Source organism: Botryllus schlosseri, chromosome 2 (assembly GCF_051294905.1).
Source record: "Botryllus schlosseri isolate E-star chromosome 2, Bs_hap1, whole genome shotgun sequence".
Lineage (NCBI taxonomy): Eukaryota > Metazoa > Chordata > Ascidiacea > Stolidobranchia > Styelidae > Botryllus > Botryllus schlosseri.
Genome location: NC_137237.1, coordinates 22,508,440 through 22,531,555, shown reverse-complemented (window position 1 = coordinate 22,531,555; position 23,116 = coordinate 22,508,440). Strand labels below are relative to the sequence as shown.

The 23,116-nt window shown below is 40.3% G+C and overlaps 3 protein-coding genes across 3 annotated transcripts; 2 read left to right on the top strand and 1 right to left on the bottom strand.

Annotated features, from left to right (window-relative positions):
* The first annotated feature begins 3,650 nt into the window (after window positions 1-3,650).
* LOC145434157 (uncharacterized) lies at window positions 3,651-6,919 on the top strand. The gene is made up of 3 exons (XM_080311472.1): window positions 3,651-4,630; window positions 4,691-4,831; window positions 6,331-6,919. The coding sequence occupies exons 1-3, from the start codon at window positions 3,776-3,778 to the stop codon at window positions 6,787-6,789; spliced, it is 1,455 nt and encodes a 484-aa protein (XP_080167598.1). The 5' UTR covers window positions 3,651-3,775; the 3' UTR covers window positions 6,790-6,919.
* A 3,157-nt stretch (window positions 6,920-10,076) lies between these two features.
* Window positions 10,077-15,633, bottom strand: LOC145434153 (uncharacterized). The gene is made up of 11 exons (XM_080311470.1): window positions 15,498-15,633; window positions 15,258-15,438; window positions 15,021-15,201; window positions 14,524-14,694; window positions 14,303-14,463; window positions 12,922-13,150; window positions 12,730-12,851; window positions 12,019-12,223; window positions 11,647-11,953; window positions 10,530-10,843; window positions 10,077-10,469 (listed from the first exon to the last, which is right to left on the bottom strand). Exons 1-11 carry the CDS (start codon window positions 15,531-15,533, stop codon window positions 10,391-10,393), a joined length of 1,986 nt encoding a protein of 661 aa, XP_080167596.1. The 5' UTR covers window positions 15,534-15,633; the 3' UTR covers window positions 10,077-10,390.
* A 4,336-nt stretch (window positions 15,634-19,969) lies between these two features.
* On the top strand, window positions 19,970-22,082 carry LOC145434189 (uncharacterized). The gene is made up of 5 exons (XM_080311519.1): window positions 19,970-20,558; window positions 20,626-20,793; window positions 20,858-20,908; window positions 20,969-21,067; window positions 21,587-22,082. The coding sequence occupies exons 1-5, from the start codon at window positions 20,210-20,212 to the stop codon at window positions 21,790-21,792; spliced, it is 873 nt and encodes a 290-aa protein (XP_080167645.1). The 5' UTR covers window positions 19,970-20,209; the 3' UTR covers window positions 21,793-22,082.
* The last annotated feature ends 1,034 nt before the right edge of the window (window positions 22,083-23,116 follow it).

Below are 23,116 nucleotides of genomic sequence, written 5' to 3'. Positions count from 1 at the left end.
GACCAGATAATCCCTACATGCTACGCTGATATCAGGACACGACTGGTCTGAATATAGCTTAGTCTGGCTAAACGTTCAGCATCTTTCCTCATTTCCTAACATTGTGATGATGTGAACTGTAACTATACTGTAGCCTACTATTGAATGATCAGAACATATTGAATTAAAATGTGGCCTATCTGGCATTTCAAAATATGATTGATGTCTAGAGACCTATAAATAATGTTGCAGTCGCCACGTTACAGAAATGTAATGTATGAAATCTTATGTTATCACTCCAATGAACCCATGACGCCTTGGGTAATAAATTTTCGGTGCTGCGGTGAAGAAACTGCTAAAATATTGAAAAATTACATTTTCACAGTCTCAAGACTGTTAACTCGACCTAAACGGCTTACTTGGCTATTTCTAAAATGGTCATATACGAGTATACGACCCTTTCCATAAAGGCAGTCATCATATGTCCACAGCCGTATACGATGGCGATCACGTCAGGTGATGGAGTGATGGCTGACGGCTTTTTCAGTGAACATTCAAACTCGTTCCGGGAATTAGGGTTGTTCTCTCTGAGTAGGCCTACATTACATACTTAACCCGAATACTAGGTTCAAATTCTTCCAATTAACCCTCAAATCAGTATCGAGTATTCCAAGATGAGTGAAAACAGAGTTACGACATGAGCTGATGTCATTGAATCGTTTTAGAGTGTAATATTTGTCAGAAAATTAAAGCTATAAAGCATGCATCTTTCCTAAGTCGATGATTTACGCTTATTATATTTTCACAATCATGTTAATTATTTCCAAGATTATTTTGTAAATAATAGTGGGCAGATAAAAGTGGAATTGAAGTAGAATATTTGTGGGCAGATATATTCAACTCTAAATTTGTCTTCGTGCTTCGCACGATCAAGTGTCACAAGATTTTTTAGTTTGGTTTTGATACCCCTCCAAAAATCGAAGTAGTTATACAACATGAACTAACAATTCACAGTCAGACGAAAAGCTTTTAATGACTATATTACCAATATGAAGTTCTTTCGTCTTTCGACTATACGAACATCCTAAGCAAAAATGTAATCCATTAATATAGTATGCTGTCGTCGGTTGTTGTAGGATATATCTTAGATAGTAATCGCGGAAATCGCAAAGATAGTGATTATCTCGATATCGTCGAAGTCTATATTTGTTTTAATAAACCGCGATCTCTTGATCTATGGTTGACATTTCAAACACTGTTACTGTAACTTTTAATAGGTGTATATCCGGAAAATAATGTCGGATTAAGGTCCAAATGGTCAGAGGACTGGCATAATAGTATTATTCCTATTTGTAGCAGCTATCTATTTTTAGCTATTTATGCTTCAATGTTCTACTGCGGCATCAATGTAATTTGTTGTCTAATAATAGATCGTAAACGTATAGAAATTATCAAGCGTGGCCTAACAAGTGTTTTATAGGTCAATATTGTACTCAAGCAAATTGTACTTCTGTTGGAACGATTTACTAAGTAATCATTACTAGCCTACTCTCGGCATTCGTGTAGTCGAACAACTCAAGACTTGATTAGGTATATGAATAAAATCTGCCGTCAATATTTTGTAATGCACTTCTTTGTGGTGTATAGGAGTAAGCACCGACAACCAAAAGATGACTTCTGTAATCTCCAATTCTGGTGAAATGTGAGTTGGGGACGCTTTGGCATAATACCATTGTAGCATACTTTTCATGCAGTCATGACTGAACTTTGAGAGGTGCTTTCGCTTCGCCTTTGCAATGCAGTATAAGCTACACAAGGGGTCACCAACATGCGGCCCGAGAGGTCATATTTTGCAATTGCATTTTGAAATGCTGAAGTTGATTTCAGTTTAAAAATATTGTTGTTGTTGTTGTTGCTGTTGTTGTTCAAAATAATCTACTCTCCTGATGTGCTCTACAGCACTATTCCCAACTAGCTGATAGGGCATCGGCGATGGTAATAGTAGTCCATGGAGGAAGAATTAGCGGATATCAGTGGGCATATTCTCTTGACGTGTAATGACCTAGGTCCTAGACACTATCAAGACTGAGACGCTAAGAAAAGGCTTAGGGCTTCCCCACTAGATCAAGCTTTACAAGGAGATAGTATTTCAGCTAGTACCGTGTCTCGCTAGCCCCAATATCGATTCTTTATATAGTCGCTGAAAAGCGCGGTCAGGTATCGTGCGCAGCTCATAATTCAAAATAATATCAAATTGATGATCATGATATTTTTGTTGGATTTGTATATATTTGATAAAATATTACTTGTTTTGTGGTAACTATACCTGTCGCCCATGTTAGAGATCACAGCGTGAGCGTTGTATACCGACGTAACAGTATAGCCTATTTTTCTCAATATCCAGTTCTTGCGGCCCGCGGCCTAAACGAAATTTGAAAAGTGGCCCGTATTGAGTTGGTCAAATACATCAGTTCTTACTACCACGTTCCTGTGAGATCCAATGCACCCGTAGTGTGTCTGTTTGTTGTATTCATGGTGTTTGTCGACTACCATGGTCATTTACACTAGGTCGATATTCTGCCGACTTATTTCGCGGCCCACTTCTAGGCTTTTATAAGACGCCGCCTACGCGAATGAACCAAGAAAAACCTCCAACAACCTCCAAGAGTTGGGTAGAAATTCCAAAGTCGACCTCGGTCGGATTCGAATCCACAACCACTGGTGTTGCAGCTGTGGATTATACCACAATACACTAACTCGCCACAATGTACCCGTAGTTACTTCTAGCGTAAATAAAGACAGCTCCGGGTGAAGGCAGAAACTTGTTTGAGCAGTTCAAAAAGTGCTGAAGACATGAAATCCCATTAGTATTGTTTTCAATGTCCAGCTGCTACTTCGGGCGATGGTCATCTTATTGGCCCATTAGTCCTCAACTAATCTGGAGTAACCCCAGATGTCTCCTGATGTCCCTGGCAGGATTCTGGAATTTCAATTACGCTCATTAAAATAAAATATTCAGGGCAATACCACAGAAGGACTGAAAATATGCATCTGGATCGTGATAACAGCATTTTCCAGGGTTTTATCTTTGCAATTTTGTTAGAGATTTGCAATGTACCGATGTTGATTAATAAAATCCAAACGATACGACTTTATATGCAAGTCGATATCGTGCACAAACATTATTTGTGATTCATGGTCAAGTGATGATGGCGGTGTTGATAATAATACGACATGAGACCGATGAGAGCACTGGTTCATTAGTATATACGCATTGTTGTTGCGTGTCTGAATGCTTATCCGATATCTTGCAAAGTGAAGTCACTGCCTCGTGAAACACTCGAGGCTACAACATTGATCCGACTAACAGTACAAAACAATGTCGCGTTTTTAATCCTCAAGCGATCGATATCGAAAATGTCGCCGAAGGCCACCGTTTGACGTCAGAACCCGTGATATAGATATCCTGCAGATATCGCGAATTCTATTTTTATGCTACAGCTGCCTTAATATAGAACGAAAAGCTATTCATATACTTGCGGATTTAGTTAATAAAAAGTCGATTTCTAAAAATATGGACGAATCAGCTGGTTCCCGCGCTAGATTCAAAAGTTATGTTGCTCAAAAATGATACCACACGCACCGTCACGTGAAAGCAATCGAGGAAAAAATGTGGCGTTATTATACGTTCAACTCGTACAAAATGATCCATTTAATAAGGGATTCGGTCTGATGACTACAACTTCGATTATTTTATGATCCACTGTGAATTTATATTGACTTGACTTGTTGCAGTATGTCTAATTGCGGCGTCGATTTCGAAGAGATTATTCCTACCAGACCCTTTTGGCAGCTTGAAATGGCGGCTTATCCAGCGTCCGATTTTCAGTACGACGACAAATTAGAAGAACTCTACCAAGTGGACGGGTTATGTGAAGACGACGCCTGTTCACTGCCGGTGGAGGATTTAGGAACTGACAATTCGACTAGAGAAAATACCTTTATGCATTCCCCAGATCAAGAGAGAACTTGCGAGCAACCGCATACTGTAATGACTCCGAATTCAGAAATGTGCTTTCAGAAAGAAACAGGAGGGATTGCAGACAATGATGCTGCTCTATTAGAAAAAGCATTAACGGAGGCAGTCGGCGATGCATTGTCGTCATGCTATCAAAATGACCTACTATCTGACGACGCGATCATAGCCCAATTCTTGACTACTTCTTCTGATTCAGTTGCCACTGTTCATAACGAACACCCTGCAGGTATTTCAACGCAAGAATTGTCAACGATTCCTACAATGTCGATCAGTCCGAAAATAACCGGAGCTAACACGAATCGTAAAGTTTTCATCACGCTCACTACTACTTCACCGGTCTCAGTTGAAGCAGTCGGTTCTAGCAAACGTGCGTCGCCATTTTACTTAACCGAAGAGCCCGCCTCAAAATCTATCGCGTTAGACAGTGCGGAGTCGGACTTTGCTAAGAGTGGTATCGGTGGTTACTGCAGCTACAAAAGGAGTACATCTAATGAGGGCTGTTCGTCTATGAATGAAACTACAGTTCGTGCAGCATCAAGTAGTGCCACTACTTCTGTATCGCCAACGAAAGAGAGATTGACTGACTTGGTGGATCGTGATATGGCGCAGCAAGTGAGTTATTGGTAAACTTCAAACCGTATTTTGTCTTTAACGAAATTTCGTACGTAACAGAATACTGAACTGTCGTCGAAGATCACTTTAGAAGGTTCGGTATCGCGTCTTATGAGTAAACAAATAGCGGAATGGAAAAAAGCTGCACAGACAGCATTCGAAGCTGCCCGACAGATCCGAGCGCAAATGGAACTGGAGAAGGTAGCGTGCCGTCTTTCTAACTTTAACTGTCACATGATGCAACCCCGTCAATGTTACAAAATATTTTTTCTTGCAATTTTTCTCGGTACCTTCACATTTTTATCCAATCTATACGTCTATGTGTGCAACTTCTATATACGCATAATGTGGCCGATTATACGCATCAACATATAAAAATATTATCATCATTGCTACTTTTACAATGTTGATTTTTTATAATTCCGAATCAGTGAATATGCAACATAGCAATGATGCGAATGGATTTGGCGAAGTTGGTATTACCGTTTCTCACTCCATGAAAATGTCGCAACTTATATGCGTGAGGTCCTGTATAGTGACTGCGGTAGATTTGACGGGAGTATATAAATGTATCAGTTATATCCCTCGGCACTGTGACCGAATTTTAGGAATTGCGCTGCAGTACGTATCAAACGGTCGTGCGAGAAACAAAAATCCATCCCGATACAATGAACCGCAAGGCCAGTCATTCCAGTGGTTACCTGGGGCCAGTGGCAACTTAAGTACATTATTATTTATATTGAATAGGGCCTGTTCGCTATGTCGCATTTAATTTTTTGTCAGTATGGAGCAGTGGTACCTATTTTTTACGGCTGTGACCACTTATTGCAGCGTTGAGTAACGCACGTCTAGCCGCGCACCACTAGTCAATTGACATTGTTAAAATAATTAGCATTTCAACCTTATCATGTCTTGTAAAGGTCATATATATGCTACTTCATCGAAACTAACAAAATCATGGCTTTGAATAAGAAAGTATCCAAATCTTCCCTCTCCAGACATGGTACCTAATATCGTAAAAATCTAAGATCAAATCCAGATGAGCTCATATTTCGTTGAATCGGCCGACCGTAGATAGCGGTCTGCTCAGCAAAGATAACCGATGCTTCAGTAAATCATCTTCTCCCTGTTTGATGATGATTGACGACGAATAATTCAATTATTAAATATTTTATACGTATACACCGTTGCTAAATACTATTTCACTATATTGGGCATTTATCGAAGTGTATGCCAATGAAGGTATGGCTTAAACACATTCAAACCTACAGCAGGTTTCAACTTGAAGTATAGGTATAGCTCATAGCAAAGGAATATATGTACTTCGTGCTATACCAGGAATAACAACGGTTATATCTCTATGACCGCCATGTGGAAACTTGAGCATTTGACGTTGTGTAGGCTACGTACAGTTAGTTGTAGACTACACCTTTACTATCCTGCCGCCCATCTGATGAAATCTCATTAAATTTGTTCCTCCGTACAAATATTCATTCATTCACACACACACCAGCATAGCTAGTACGCCGATATTGTTTATTGAGATAAAATGAAATTTAGGATATTTCTTAGCAATATATGTTTGTAAAGTTTTATTTACTGTCCATAAAAATTAATGCAGACCCCTCCAACACATTCGTGCATATGCAGAAGTCACCGAATACATGCATGCACTCATAAAACAAAATTTAACTTTTCAGTTTCGAGCCGATCGCGCCGAGGAAGCAATCCTGCAGTTAACTTCTAAGTCGAGGAGCAAAGCAGCAAGAATGCGGTCGCGAAAGGTCGTAAACATGATACGCTCGCAATCGCTAACTCAAGAAGTCGAGTCGTCAATGAACACCGTATCATCCACGGCATCACCAAACCCCAGCCAAGATCGGAACAACAGCGCCAGTGCTGCACCAATGGACAGAAACAATCCTGTGACCGATAAGGGAAATGCATTCACGGACACACCGACGAGTCCATCTCCGACGACTAAGAAATCGACACGGGTCAAGCCTCGTAAAATAAACATAAATAACGAAGTCCGACTTGCACTACGAGCCAAAGTGCGCTCTGTCAGTGGCAGTACACTGCAAACAGCCAAAGACATCGTGCAAGAGTCTGTGTCGCTCCTCAAAGATCTACCGATCGCGTCAGGACAACCGAAATGATCACTCGAGAGATCACATCATCAGTTCTACAGTCTCGGATAGAACCGTGCTCAGAACAAGCGGATTACACTGACATAGGGAGGTCAGATGTGGTTATCGAGGGAATAGTCATACTTTCGGCGTTGATCCAAACTTTGCAATATTGACGGAGATACAAAATTTCACCATGGCCTTAAAGTGGCGATGATACTGCGATGGATTTACCGATTGGTCATCAACCGTTCGACACTTATGCAGGCCTATACTGGAAATGAACGGAGACATTTCCATGAAAACCTCGAGATGAGAGAAGTGGTGCCACGGTGCCACCCCTGGTGTGTTACACTAGGTTTAGTCTTATTTGACTTGACCAAGTGTTCTAGTGATTTTTTGTGCAATCCTAGTGTTGTTTTTTATTCGTGAAGAAATACATTTAAATGAGGGTGCTATTGAGACGTGCTTTGCACAATGTATAGCCTACTTGATGGGATGGTAGTTAATAGTCGTCTATACTTTCTCATTTAGCACAAGAATCAGTCGTAAGCCTATATAGTTTAATGCCTTGCCAGTCTCACATTTCTTTCAGTATAGCGGACTGTTTAATATCCCGAGATTAAATCCGTGGTTGTCGATGCCTTTTGCATATGCAGCCTGGTGTTATGATATCATGTTCGTGAGTCCATGTTGAAGTTTTTAGTAAGTCACCACTAGCAGTTTGGAGATCCTATCTCCATATATAGTACGGCTGAAGTTTGTATGACAACAACAGAGATAAACCGGGCTAGCCGTCAACGACACCGGATTTCAAGTCTCACAAAACCAATCTCTATATTCTATAACTAAGGCAAAATGATGCCTGCCTAATGTTGACTGGACCCATTATTGAATGATTACCAAATGTGCATATATATGTTGTGTACGTTATAGCACTGTGTTGCCAGGATGTAAATTTTGTCGGGTCAGATTATTTGCAAAAGAACGTTACGTCATAACGCTGAAGTTTAAATTTGCAGTGGTCATTCTTGCCTATAAGGACTATGCAACGGTGTTTTAATCCATTACAGTATCCGTATGCGTATCTTCCTTTGATTCATTGACATTGATATAGAAAGATTGCAAAATACGTGATTAATTTGTCATTTGCGATGTGTTCTCGTAAGGCTCTTGGTGTTGTTGTTGTTGTTGTTGTTGTTGTTGTTGTTGTTGTTGTTGTTGTTGTTGTTGTTGTTGTTGTTGTTGTTGTTGTTGTATTCATGGTGTTTTGTCGACTACTACGGTCATTTACACCAGGCCGATATCCTTATTTTTATTCCGTAGCTGCCGATTTGTAAGCACGGCCCACTTCTATCTAGGCTTTTATAAGACACCTCTTTTACACGGATGAGATGGCGAGAAGGGCTCTTGGTGTTGATCATTGCTTTCCACTCTTACGACTTTAGGTTTTGGCCTACATTTCAAAACTATGGTGTATTTTAAGGCGATTTAGTGTTTTTAGTTAGCAAATATCGCGTTTTTTCACGAACCTTGAGTGGCAACACTGGATAAGAGGAATATAGACCTGACTGTAGCAACACGATTAAGGCATGTTTGCAACTGGCTGCAAACTTTGCGATATTAGTGACGTGCGTGAGTATGTTCAAACTTTTTGAATTTTACCCACGATTTCATGCAGGTACGACAATTGGGTTATGGTTTAACTCATGCAGTAACGCACGGCAAAGCGTCTGGTTGAATTTTTATAAAACAAAATAACGGACAGTGTCCTTTGTACCGTCTGTGATAGATGAAGTGACTGTTTTGAAAGTGGATTTCCTATGCTTTGTTGCACGTGAAGTAACATAAGGTTTATTTTAAACAAAAGCAACATGTTGTACAAGAGCGGTAGACGTGCTATACGGAAGGAACCGTACGGCACTATTTAATAGATTGCATAAGAACACCACCGAAGTGAATGCTTACGACGCTATGCAGATGCTATACTAAAGGAATTATCGATATACAAAGTCTACTTACCGATGCACAACAATCGCAATTGATTTATCTCTGTCCGTGGTGCAAAAAAACGGAGTTGTGATAAACACCACTCCATACATTGTTTTGCCTATGATAAGTAACAGTTCCAATGCTTCGAGATCTGTGGACTCAATTCCAAATCCGCCATTTTGTTGTGGCGATAAGCTGCATTGCTGTGAGTGATGAATCTCGGGCAAGATGTTTCGCGCTTGGAATGGATGCATTATTATTGATATTTGATAAAGGCAGCATTTTTCAAAACTCTTGCGGATGTTCATTTTAAGGTCATATAGTGCGATAAATAGCTTTTTGTTTTTGTTGTGTGATATTCATGGTGTTTGTCGACTACTATAGTCATTTACACCAGGCCGATATTCTTCATTTTTTCCACAACTATGCCGACTTATAGCACGGTCCACTTCTAGGCTTTTTCTAAGACACCGCTTACGCGGATAAGGTGGCGAGGAGGACGATTACTAGTTGTGCAACTGACATCAAAAAAGATTTTTTCCGAACAAAATATGGTTGAAATTTTACTTTCGGTGTTACGGACCAAAATCGCAAATTCGGGATAAGGTGATGCAATACTGAATTGGCTCGCGTCCATCACTGCTTCGCAAGTCGGCAACGGTCGGATAATATCCACTAGCATGTTGTAGAAAATATATAGTCGGTATAATTGACTAAATGTTCTGTGGTCGTAAGTTTGAAATTTACAGTGTAATTATTTCTGATGTGCCACGATCATTGCAGTAATAACACCCGTGCGGTACGACAAATCAGCCTTCACACACACAGATACACGATATCTGATTTTAGTACGATTGTTGGTAAGACTGATTGCTGTAAGATTACGGCACTGGTATGCCAATATCAATAAATAGTCTAGAGGTTTATAGTCGTCGCTTATGAAAATACGATCAGACACATTCGCCTTTACAATCATGGCTCTTCTTATGTCTAGCGAATAAATATCTTAGAGACACAGTTGTCTAGATATGCCTGCTTCCGTTTCTGTAAATAAGGCTTATATCGAATGTATTGAAACCTTAACGCATCCGAGACCATAATTTTATATACACCATTTCCCGAAGAGTGATTACTCGTAAGATATTTCCTGCGACGTGATTATAGACGCTGAAGCGTGACACCTTCGAGGTATTTCGCTGAAGAACATGCTTAGCTTAACCGCTGCAACTTGTACTTTTGTGTTACTTCCATTCACCTGATAGGATGATATCTTGACTGCCGTAAGAATTTGTCAACTATTTCCATCAACATTCATTGGAGGAAGATCTTGTAATTACTTATGTATTGTACATACTTGGCATGCAGAACTCTGCATGTTCACAAAATATACAACGCTACTTTACAATAAACTGCCAGTTACTATATATTTATACTGTAGACATAAATACACAGTGCACATATTCAAAAGTAATGACGCCCAAAACCACCAATGTTTATAATTCTTTAATCCCAAATTACATAAGATTGAATTTTCAATAAATATTGTGTTTCATGCCGGATTTCCACCCACGGCATTTAACTAGGTCAAAATTAAAGTACTATATTATCCTGTACATTGTCCGAATTAGAAAACGCAGTGTCATTTGACTTCTCCTTGGACCTTTTTTGTCCAGAAGTATCTTCCTTTGATTTTCTTCAAACTGAAATCCCGGTACCGTCTGTTGCAAATCAACCGGAATTATATACATGCACATCTCTCGCAAAAGCAAACAACTTACTTGAAGTACTTGAGTCGGTACGGGTACATATCAATAGTGGGATTTACGACAGTCCAATTGATAGTGATCGAAAACAGCGGGCATTGAAACGTGGACTCAGTGTTGCATTTGTAATTGCATTCGTAATGGTTGAGTAGTTTGGGTAGTATGTCTGACCAATGGGCCTCGAAATCATTGTTGATTATTTCGATCATGCCGTTCAGATGGTATTTGTATTGGTCGTACAGAACTGTTACAGATTTGTCCCAGGACTTGGCAGGCCCGTGATAATGTGCTAGAAGATCTCTGAAGTGATTTGTCTTCTTGGCCCTGGACTGAAACGCAATATTGTAGTAATTCTGAGTTTATCTCTCTGTTTTGTCGGAAGCTTGGAAACCACTCAAAGGGAACAGCAATTCCATGTCTTCAATAACATATCGGATTACAATTGATAATGCGGGGCTTAAAATTGAGAAACAGGTCTACGGCATGCTGTGGAATCATTTAAATATTTCATTATACTAAAATACACTATTCAAGATCTCTCCCTACACTGAATTCATACGTATTTTTCTGTGAAGTCTTGTTTTTGAGGTATCTCATGCCGGCATTTAGACAATGAATCGCCCCAGGCACAAACTCGAAAACTAAATTTTTACAATAATATCAGAAACTCATTAACATATATGCTTCCGCGCAATCTTAAGCCGGACGAGAACATCTCGCGAATGAATAAATTATCGCTAGATTTTAATTTCGAGGTCAAACGTGATCGCGGCTGGGCACGATAGGAATTTCTGCAACAAAATGACCCGCCGAGACCATTAATTTAATATTGGCCAAAGTATGATGACATTGAAACGATGCAGGATAATGCCCAAGACGCGACTGCTGTTGTCCAGTTTCGTAAACGTAAACGATGCGCCGTGTTACGCAATTTCCAATATAATCGGTAACTTTACCAGAATTTGACAAATACAATTGCGGAATGAGTATATAATCGAGTTCGTATGACGCAATCAATGAAGTGACGATGTATTTTAAAACAATTGAATTACTTAGGAATGTACAGAAATAGTAGCATAGTGGATTACAAGCGCCGTAGCGAAGGATATTGTGTAATACGATGAGTTTATACCTGGCGAAGTTTGTTCCACAGCGTACTACGGTCCCCATCACGTTTTGATGCTAATTCCTTCTGGTACGCTTCTATCATATCGCGCCTGTTTCTCATGCAACGTGAATACGCCGTAAGAGCATCTGTTACCAGAGATTCAACCTTCGACTTGTATTCCGTTAACGACGCCTGAATTCGCTTGCATCCGTTGTGGAATCGGGATTTCAGAGCATTGATGTATTTGCGCATGGCAGCAACGCGTCTTCCGGCGAGATCCCTTTTGAGCAAGTCGTATCTGGCCTGGAATCGCGCGCACCAGAAACCGTACCTGTCAATTGCAAACATTCAACTCCAACAGCACTACTGATATGTGTGATTGTGATTGGTTGAAACCTGCAGTATAGTTGTGCTTTTGCTCCCGTCAGGAGGAGCTGGTGTCGTTGTTTGATTACTTTCAGGTAGTCTTTGCACATGCGCGAATGAATGGTCGTCCATCTTTTCTTCCATTCGGCGAACGCTGTCTGCGAATTTTCGATTGTCTTGTTTCCCAGCGCTACGATGCGTTCTTGGAAATCCTTCACTTTTTCGTTGACGTCAGCTGTTAGAGACAATACAAACTTTGTCATTGAATTCTGCGATGTTGCTGGACACGCGCATATTTGCTGGGCCATAAGGGCGTATATAAGCACATGCTTATAAAATATAAATGAACCGATGACACATCTATCATTGGACGTAGACGTTCAAAGAAACCCTCACATAAATTTTAGGATGAAATTGTTCATCACTTATATGCCTTTACTAATAGTGATCCATATCTATGACGTCAAGTTCGTACAGATAACAGTTATTACACCGTATAAAATTATGCTACGGATATTTCGGCAAGTGTTATCTTTATTCGTTCGAATATACTGTGAATGATCACCAAGGTTTTTTTATCTTCTTCGGCAGTCGTGCTGAAAGGAAAAATGATTTAACTGTTCTCTCCGAACGTAACACAACAACAAACTCAGTCATGTATGTCTGGAAGCGTTTATCAAATTATAATTATATAGATTAAATGTCAATGGAAGAAAAGTAAATATGAAATATTCAACTCACAGGCATTGCCGCTAACCAAGCTCTTATATCCAGGCTTTTTCCAACGCAATTCAAAATCGGCACTCCTATAATCATGGGCTGTGCTTTTCAGGTTGGATTTCCACCACAATCCCATTTTCTTGCTGAATAAAAGTTTCAAAATGCGGGCGTTTTCAGTGGGGCCATACCAACTCATAATAAACTTTCATGCACCTGAAACCGGTGTAGTTCTTTTTGTCAAATGTCAACTTCCCGCTACATGTCTCTAGTTGGTAGCAGCTTTTATATTTTTTAATCAATTTTGATTTGCAGCCGTTTAGTTTGCTCCGGTATTCTATCAATCGTTTGCGTGCCGCATTCCAACTCAATAGTTGATAATTCTTTTGTGCAGACTGTACAATCTTTCTTGTCCGGGTAGATGAAACGGTTGTGGCATTGAGTTCTGGAGCAATACATACAGTATAGATCAAGGGTTCTCAAACATTTTACATCGTAGTTACGCGTACCCCAACATTTCAAAAGCCGATGACTGGAAGGTATTCACATCAATCTCAGGTCTATTTAGGGTTTTCCATGCCTAAAATAAGATAACTAATGACTGGGGCGATTTTTTACCTGAAAAACGGAAGATTTTGACCTAAAAAATCAAAAATTTGACAGTTTTTACCTTAAAAATCTTAACCAGAAAACCTTTTGACCAGAGTTGACCTAACATCTAACATCATGTCATCAGACATTTAGTTATGAGTGATATCATACCGATTGCTGACTGCTAATTCAGCAATATCAGACACCGTCGCGGACAGAAAAGCAAAGGCGCTGTCGAATGCAACTTATCAAACCAACATTTTAGACTGTCAGGATTTTTGCTAATTCCGACAAGGGGAGTCAAATATATATAGAGAGAGGGGGTCTTTATTTTTATCCAACTGAAATTCAGATCAAACGGACGGCAACGATGATACAGAGAAATACGCATGCACAGCATTCGGTGTCGGGTAGAGATGATCGATACAACTTTGGAGGTCAACTAGTCTGATCACACCAGCAAACAGGTACATTGACTCTTCGCAATCTGGCTGTAATGAATTTTAGATAAAGAAAAATTAAAGAAGAAGTAAAAAGAAAGCAGCAAATCAATGAAGCAGTGTCAGAGTGAGGTAGGGCAACAGTGTCGATATGACGATAAGAGGTGATCAAGTATAGGTCTTTCTTTAAAATATGATACGGCGATTAACGGATATCTTGTGGTCATGAATTCCATTCCCTTTAGATCTATCAATTTAAATAAATAGTTATGAAGACAGAGGTTCGCACCGTAACTATAATTGTATTTTTTATGTCGCTTAGAGTAGAGCGATTTCAAAAACAGACCACATGTATTGCTTCATCTTGTAGTCATATTGTATAGCCGATGCGAATTCCTTCAGATTTCACTACCTGCGCATGAACTAATATAGCTATAGCAACGAGACTCCCATCGTGTTTATACGTTATTATCGTTACAAATAAGGCACCCGACCTGTATGTATTGCATCCTCATTAACTATGCTCGATCTGTTTCGTGTCTTGGAAACACTTCAATACCACTTACCGAATATTTCGAATTGTAACCGTCCATATTCCTCCACATTTTTACTAACGTCATCGGCCAGAGTTGTTTGATATTTTGCGGCGTATCCTATAATTTTATTTTCAAGGGTATTGACGAAGGCAGCTATATTCTTGGCACGGTTTCGGAATGCAGCAACAGCACTGAGGGCACAAATATGTCAAATACAATATGAACTGGTAAAGTTTTCGTATACAACTTACGCCTTGATGATTCGACTGTGCAAAGCTAGAACGCGGCCGTAGATATTTCTGTGGGAGGATTTCCACTGCTTTACAGCCTCCGCTAGCTCTTCGTTAATGTGTTGATTATAATCATTCAGGCTTTCTTTCATGAGACCCTGAATTTGAGCCTTGGCGTATTCAGGAATGCCTCTGAATTAACATGTTCATATTTTACATGATGGCGTATATTCTGATTCGCATGGAGATATGCTGGCAAATTCTCTTGCACACAGTATATTGAATAAACGGGATGCATTTATAAAATAGTGTCGGTGATACGACCGTACATACATGACATCGTCATTAAGTATATCGACTGTCGACACCCAGGAGTAACAAATAACGAATATATCTACGTGTAAAGACGATGACCATCGTGTCATTCAATACATAATTTTAGATTGACAAGTCCATATTTATGTTAAGCGTATGTAAAGTAAGCATTTAAAGATCACACTGTAACATAATTTTCTCACCGAACATAATCCTGCGTGAAGTCGGTTAATTCATTTTTGAAATCATCACGAGCCTCGACCGCTACTGTTCTGACTGAACGAAACCATTTTAATCCGTTCTGGTCGATTTCCCGGTATATCTCTCTTGCCTTATCGTGCAATGCTTTCTTGCACATATCTTCAAATTCACTTTCATCCAACTCTGTATTGTGGTGGAACTGTATTTACGGGTCAAAGCGTAATCAAATTTGATCTTACCGTCATCTTCCTCTCCCGGGTAATTACGCAGAACGTCTGAGTAAGACTTGGTTTGAAACCACGCCAGACGAACGCAAGGCGAAAATTTGAAACACTCCGACCCAGGAAGCTTCCATAGTGACTTTATTTCGCTCAAATACTGCTGGTCAAAGCTCAACTGTTCAACAACGGAGCTGGCCACCTGTTAAAAGTAAGGCTTGAAATTAGAGGAATATTTTCTTCCCATGATCTTATACTTACAGCCACCGCGGTGAGGATTATAACAAATACTTTCATGTATCGTCTCGCTTTCGGTAATACTTTTCAACTGAGAATTTCAGGGCCACTGCGTAACTTATGAGTTTCAGCTTGTTGTACGTGCACTGTAATAACAAAAACGTTGAACCAACGCATATTATTTGTATTGCAGGAATTGTTGGACCTTTCCGAGGGCCCTTCTCTTCATCATGTGTCAGTATATAACGTCATTACTAATTTTTAGCGGATGATCGCGCAGCATGAAACGCTAGGAATCAATTTATCTGGTATTCAGACTTTTTTGTCTGTGTAACACTCCTATTATTATAATAATCGGTATACGAGTAATATGTGGATTGCACAATACATCCTTGATTGTTTGCATATCGCAAAATAGTTGTACCGTGATGGAATAGCTTTTATAGAAACATACCAAGTTGTACACGCAGTTTCACATAACAGGATGTGGTGACGTCTGACATCCAGTTACATGATGAGTAGGCCTACCGAAGTAAAGGTTCGATATTAATGGCCTGCGAATCAGTGACATGGCAGGTTTGATGGATTTTTCATCAGGGTTGCATGTCGTCACCTTTGCATTTCATCTCGTGAAGTCTCTTTCCGTCGCACTGTTATGCTAGGCATGGGATATGTTGATTCAGCTACGGCCATATTCGTAGAAGTGTCACGTTCTCAATACTGGACTCCAGTATTACTATTGTTCCGTTTCTTTTTCGTGTGCTAGTGGTGTGTTTTCAAATTTGGTTATGGATTTCGTTTTATGGAGAACTTTGTGGAATTGAGAAATTTTGAGTTTTGTGATGTAATATTTATTATGATTCCATTTCGATCCTCCTGGTGGCACTGTTGTTCAATTATTTTGAATTGATGCTGCTCTTGCTACACCGGAGTATTGACAGAAACAATATAACAATATACAAACAGTTTGTTCATTTACTGATCATTACGGATCCGGCCCGCGGGCTGTACGTTAGCCATGTCATGAGCTACTCCAGTTTTTCTAAAACTGGGTAGCTCAGTTGTTTAGCGTGGGAGTTAGTGTATAGTGGTGAAGATAAGCGCCTGTTACCCCGGCGGCCCAGGTTCGATTCCGCGTCGGAGGTTTGTCTGGGTTCCTCTTCCCCGCGTCGCTATTCTAATGGCGACAAAACCTCAGAAAAAGACCAGACAAAAGAATCCACTCAGTCGCAAGGAATGGAAAGAGCAAGAAAGAGCCGCGGAATAGAAATTAACACCGGAAAGAGCTATAGGCGCCAGGTCTAAGTGGATGCCAGTGTAAGAGACCGCAACTGGTCGTTCTGAATCATCCTCGGTTCATTGCATCGCATTGTGCCTTTTCGAATTGAACATTGTATGTCTTTGTCGGATGAAAATATAATCTGGCGATTATTGATTTTACAGATTAACATATTTTTATTCTTCTTTTTGTGGCATTCGTGGTGTTTGTCGACCACTATGGTCGTTCACATCAGACAGATGCTCTTCATAGCTGTCGACTTGTAGCATGGCCGACTTCTAAGCCTTTATAAGGCACCGCTTACACGGATGATGTGGCGAGGAGGAGCCTAGATGAACCTCGAACACTTAGGCAGGAATTCTGAAGTCGACCTCGGTCGGGATCGAATCCACAACCCATTGATGTTGCAGCTGTGGATTATACCACTATACGCTATCTCGCCGATCGATTAACACCTAAAAGTATAGGCTATGCTTGTCATCCTCTTACCTATTCCCACAATAATATAATACTGTACTTTGTGATTTCTCAGGGTCGATAAGCGCATGATGAGCCGATGAAGCAAAGGTTCTTCTTTGAACGCAAAAGTTTATATCACTCTGCCTTTAATACAGTGGTTGTCTACTAACTGCCGGATCACTTACGCAATTCACAAGTCTTCGCGGATCCGCAAATATTCGCTGAGTCATAAAAACAAAAATGTAACACAGTATACACATCTAACTCCACATATCAGTTATGACTATAGATTACTGGAGCACAAAATGAACTGTGAACCAACATAGTGTTAGAAGAAAAGAAAAAACATTAAAATATAATTTTCACGCAACACGAAAACATGATAATATATAATTATTTAGGGTTACCATGTTTGTGAAATCTGCAAAGAGGACACTTTTTCAAAATTTTCAGACTGACAATACCGGTGAAAAATCCGGAAAAGTGGTAAATTTACTCCGAGTTCGTAGTTGGTTGACTAAAAAAAAGGTCGAGTTTCTGGCTCAACTCCCGAAAGGCCGCCGGGCCGTTACCTGAGTGCTGATTTCCTATATCTCAGTGCAATTTTCACACACATCTAACCAACATTTTCAAAAAAGAGTACAAATTCTCAAAAAAGAGGACATCTGGGCATCCTCCGAGGACACTTTCAAAAAAGTCCAAAAAGAGGACAAATCCTCTTAAAAGAGAACGTATGGTAACCCTATACATTTATTGCCCACTGACTTCCGATGTTTCCTTTCAAACACCAGCTCCAAAATCCGGGTTGAACCCTGGAAAGTTTCATCGTATTGTTCGATCGAAACGCAAAGGAGTGGTATCAATGTCCTAATTACAAATGATGTTATAAATAGTGGACACCGAGTTGGCAGTTTTATTTCGCCCCCCAACCTCCCCTGCGTACGGCTCTGCTCGCGACGTATGACCACCACATTCACTATCCGTATACTGATCGGGCCTAATTGCCCGCAACTAATGATGGATGATGGTCATTACAAAGTTATGAGTGTGCGGCCTGAGCTCGAGCGGAACCCCTGAAATTGGCTCGAGAAGCCCCTAGTCTTCCATGAAGCACCGGTAAAGAACCACAGCTTTAGTTAGACTATATCAAGACTCCAATTTTTCGTTCATAGTTGGTTCATTTGTAGAGTCTCTATATCAGGGGTCACCAACACGCAGCCCGCGACGTCATATTTTGCGGCCCGCGACCTGATTTGGAGAATTTCGGAAGAACGCTTGGTAAAGCATTTTGAAATTCTGAAATGGATTTTAGTATAGGCATATTATTGCTGTTGTTGTTCAAAGTAAGCTATTCTCTTGTTCCCAATGTCAATATTCCTCACAAGCTGTTATGGCTTCGGCGATTGTAATATCATTCCACGGAGGAAGAATTTGCTGATATGAATTGGCATATTGCCTTGACGTGCAATGGCCCACCACTGCCCAGACCGGACGCTTAGGGTGGGTTTCAAATAGTCAACTTAATCCCTTTGTCGGGCTTAAGCTACACCCCTCAGGCTGAAGTCGGTTTCAAAAGTGTGACTTGAGGGGATTTCCCCTCCAGCGTGCGCTTAGTTAAGACAGATATCCAAGCCAGCTAGGGGGTAGGCTGAAGTCACCAGTGCTGGTAACTGTTGTGCTGGTTGTTGAAGGATACTGGCCGTTTTTCTGATGTATAGCTTGGCAAATCAGATTAGATCATTGTATATTGCTTTCAGGCAGTTTGGAACAATGTTTTTATCACAAACGTGACAAGTTGATGTCATACCGTTATATAGTGGGATTTACAGGGGAATGCTGCAGGGGTGTTCGTATACTGAACGGATTTCAGGTCAAATGGATAGCCAGAGCCCTGATGCACACAGGACACATCAGCACTTCTTCCATACCCGCACCATATAGTATCAAGCAATGTTCCCCATGACCACTATAACCCGCGATCGCTGGCCCCAATCGATTCAGTTACGAATATGATATGACTGTGGTTACGAGAGAGGGGATGTGATATTTCAGGCAAGGCGTAAAGATGTGCCCTACCGTTGGACTATTTCTATTGTGAATAATAATATATATTAATATCGTTGGGTTATATTTTTCATCTGAACAAGTCACAAACAATGTACAATGCAATAAGACACAATGCTATGAACAGATAGGAGGATGTCGAACGACACGCATCAGTAGCGATCCTCTACTCTAACATCCACCTCGGCCTAGAGTACCCGATGTCACAGTTCTTTTCGATGTTGATCTTTTTGAAGCGGAGACCTTTTTGTTGCCGTAAGAACGGATAAACCTCCGACAGGAATCGAACCGGGTCCGTCAGATTGGTGGACGCTTATCGTTACCACTACGCTATCTCCCCTGCCTATGTGGGTAAACAATAGTCAGCGATGCGAATCCGTTAAGGTAATGATGCTGATTAGTGGTCATGGGGAACATCGGTTAATATGGCACATGTATCGAAGAAGCACCGAGATTAGGTTGTGACGTCTTGTCTGCATCTTGCTGTCACCTTGTCATTGCAGTTTTCTGACTCTTCAGAATTTCTTGGTTACCTCTTAAGCATGTCGGTGTTTTGACAGTTTGCCTTTGCTGGGGTCATAGCCAAAAAGTGAACGCATGACGCGTCATTAGAAAAATGAAAATATGTATCGTACATATTTGGTACAGTATGGCCTAATCAATGTTGCACGCAATTTTGCCAGATTGCATGGTTTTTATCTTGATTTCCATTTTCGTCCCACCCATATGAGCGTTGTCGTAAATATGTTCAACCGCTGTTACTTTCAGCAATAGTGCTGACTATATGGAACTTTCATCAATATGTATATTTTTGACTTTATTAAATATTGCTGATGACGTAGGTATTGTTTTTACCAGCATTGTGCTCATACTCAATTTGGTCTAGTTGACTCTTTGGCTATCACCACTCAAAATTTATTATCCTGAACAAGCAATGGCTGGCACTGCACGCGCTCCGAATTTCAGCATAGCTGAAAAAAATGGATTTATCGACTTGATTGGAAAATACCCCGTTTTGATTACCAGCAAAACTAGTGGACAGAGCGATAAGGATTTTAGAAGGAATAAAGAAGCGGCCTGGCGCAAACTTGTCAGTGAATTCAATTCATCAGGAATTGCACAAGTGGAGAGAAATGAGGACAAGTTGAAAAAACTCTGGAAAAATTTGAAGAGCGATTGTAAAAAGCATGAGGCGCAACGAGTACGGGAGCAAAGAAAAACTGGTGGTGGAATACCTGACCTTCAACCAACTGCATCAGACATGATCTATGCCAAGATCAAAAGTAGGTGCTGCAGTAATCCATCATTCCTTGTGTAGACTACATAATAATTCAGGATTGTTTTTCACAGGTTTGATACCAAGTCAAATAAGTAGCATCCCCAGTCAATTTGATGATGATTCAATATCAGTACAAGTGCAACAAGAGTCATATGCAGGCTGCGAAACACAAATGGAGGCGCCATCTTTCAGCACCACAGAAAATGTAGCAGGCATAGAACTGCCATGCTCTGAAATAGGTCTATATATATCTGTATATACACTTGAATGGTGATAACATGATCTAATACGATTTATCTTTAGGTTCTTCTGAAACTTCTATGGTCGAACTTTTTTCCGTTCCGACACTGAACCGTAAGTATACAATACAATTTCTATTCACTGCTTGAGAATTTACTGGATATTTTCTGATAGATCCTAGTTCACCTGATCTGTCAACGTCTGGGGTTGCAGTTGGAACTTCAACTTCTACTTCTACTTGCTCCGTCATGAACAATCCACTACCAAATCAAGGTAAATTCGCATTCATTTCTGATTTAACCATTGTCTATTTCTGGGATGGCCGGACATTTGTGCGGCCGTCGACACGTAATTCAATTAGTATGTGCTTGCGGCCGTCAACATGCAAATTGAATTTCGGAATTGAGAGATTTTAATTATTCTTGAAATTTTCAATTCGGCTTCATTTTTCAACTACAATATAGTAATTGAATTATGCAATCTGATCCCCAGAATATAGTAGCCTACAGATGCGAGCAGCAGAGGAAAATAATTCAGAATAGATTCACTTGAATTTTTCCAAATAAGCATCAGGGATCTTGACCACTATAATTATGAAAACCCGCTTTACTTGCCAAAGCATGATAAAATCACTTTTCGCAGACCAGGAACGGACTTGAAAAGTGCTGGTCTACGGACCAGAGGTTGCCGACCCCTGCTATCAACTGCGGAATTTTGGACATATTGCAGCAATATAAATATCAACATTTTTTTTAAACTCATGGTATTTATCATTTTCATCTTTCCAAACAGCTCGCTCTAAGCCTAAGGCCACCTATGAAGAAATGAGGTTGGATGTACTAAACGCTAAATTGGAGGAGAGCAAGGCTAAAAAAAGACTCCTGGAAAAGGATTTGGAAATGAGAGTTACGGAGACGAGAATGAGACAAATTGAGCATGATCTCAAAGTGAATCATTATAAAAAAAAGTCCGAGATGCTGGACAAAAAGTATCAGTGAATTTTTGCTCACTGAATCCAGTGTCTGAACCAATTTTCTGTATACTTCGTTCAATTTCGTTGACACGCCATTCTTTTCTTGCCGAGGTTTTCCACACTGCTCATGCTATCCTGTATTGCAATTTATAAAATTGCTTCTACCGTTTTTCTACACCGCTTAAGCGCTTATGCTATCCTGCTATACTGTTTTATGCTATCCTGCTATACTGTGTTAAACTTACTATCAGCCGCTATGCGAATTTTCATTTTTACATGACACACGCAATAAAGCTCATGTTTGTTTCTTTGTAATTGAAATGGAATGTGTAGAAAAAGAATATTCATGGATTAGTTTGAAAAGTGTCTCAAAATTATGCTTTGTCGCTCGGATTGTCCAGAAGGAGTCGATGCGACATGAGGGTGGTCTGAAGCATCTGGTTCGAATACGTCATCAACTTCCGTTTCATCAGTCATCTGTCGTGTCCGAATTGCCAGATTATGAAGGCAGGTTATGGCCACGACGATATTCGTGGAATTGCTGAGCTTGGTCCTCATCGGTATAGCTAAGGCGAAAAATCTTTTTTTCAGCATGCCAAAGCACTGCTCTATGCGAGAGCGGGTTACAATATGAGCGTGATTATACTTTTTTTCGGCCGATGTTCTTGGTGATAATAGTGGTGTAAGTAAGTAGCTCCTCAGTGGATATCCATTATCCCCAAGCAAATATCCATCGATTTGATTATCTTCGAATCGATCACGGATCACCGAATTGTCAAAGATTCTTGAATCGTGACAAGATCCATACCAACGTGTGACAATGTTTGTTACGACTCGCTGTGCATCACATATCATTTGAACGTTCAATGAAAAATAACCTTTTCTGTTCCGGAACACCTCTGCATTATCACCGCCAGGGGATATTATGGGTAGATGAGTACAATCGATTGCTCCAACAACGTTTGGGAAGCCTGCAATGTCATAAAATTCTTGCTTTACTTTATCGAGGTCAGTAGGAAAATTCAAAAACAGGAGCTTCTTGCGGCATATGGCACGGGTAATTTTGTGAATGCTTCTGTGAGCAGTTACTTTGCTTATACCAGCTAGGTCACCATCAGTCTGTTGAAAATGGCCATCCGCGAAAAACCGTAAGGCGCAAGTTAGTTGTAGTATTGGCGGAAGAGCATGATCTCTGCAGGTCAATTCTTCATCATCTTTCAACAGCCCAAAAAGATAGTGAGTTGCGTCTTTTGAAAACCGGAATCGCAGTCTGAACTCGTTGTTCGAATACCTTTCGAAGGGGTTCTGAACATCTGCGAGATACTTTCTTGGCAGTCTGTACTGTTCAT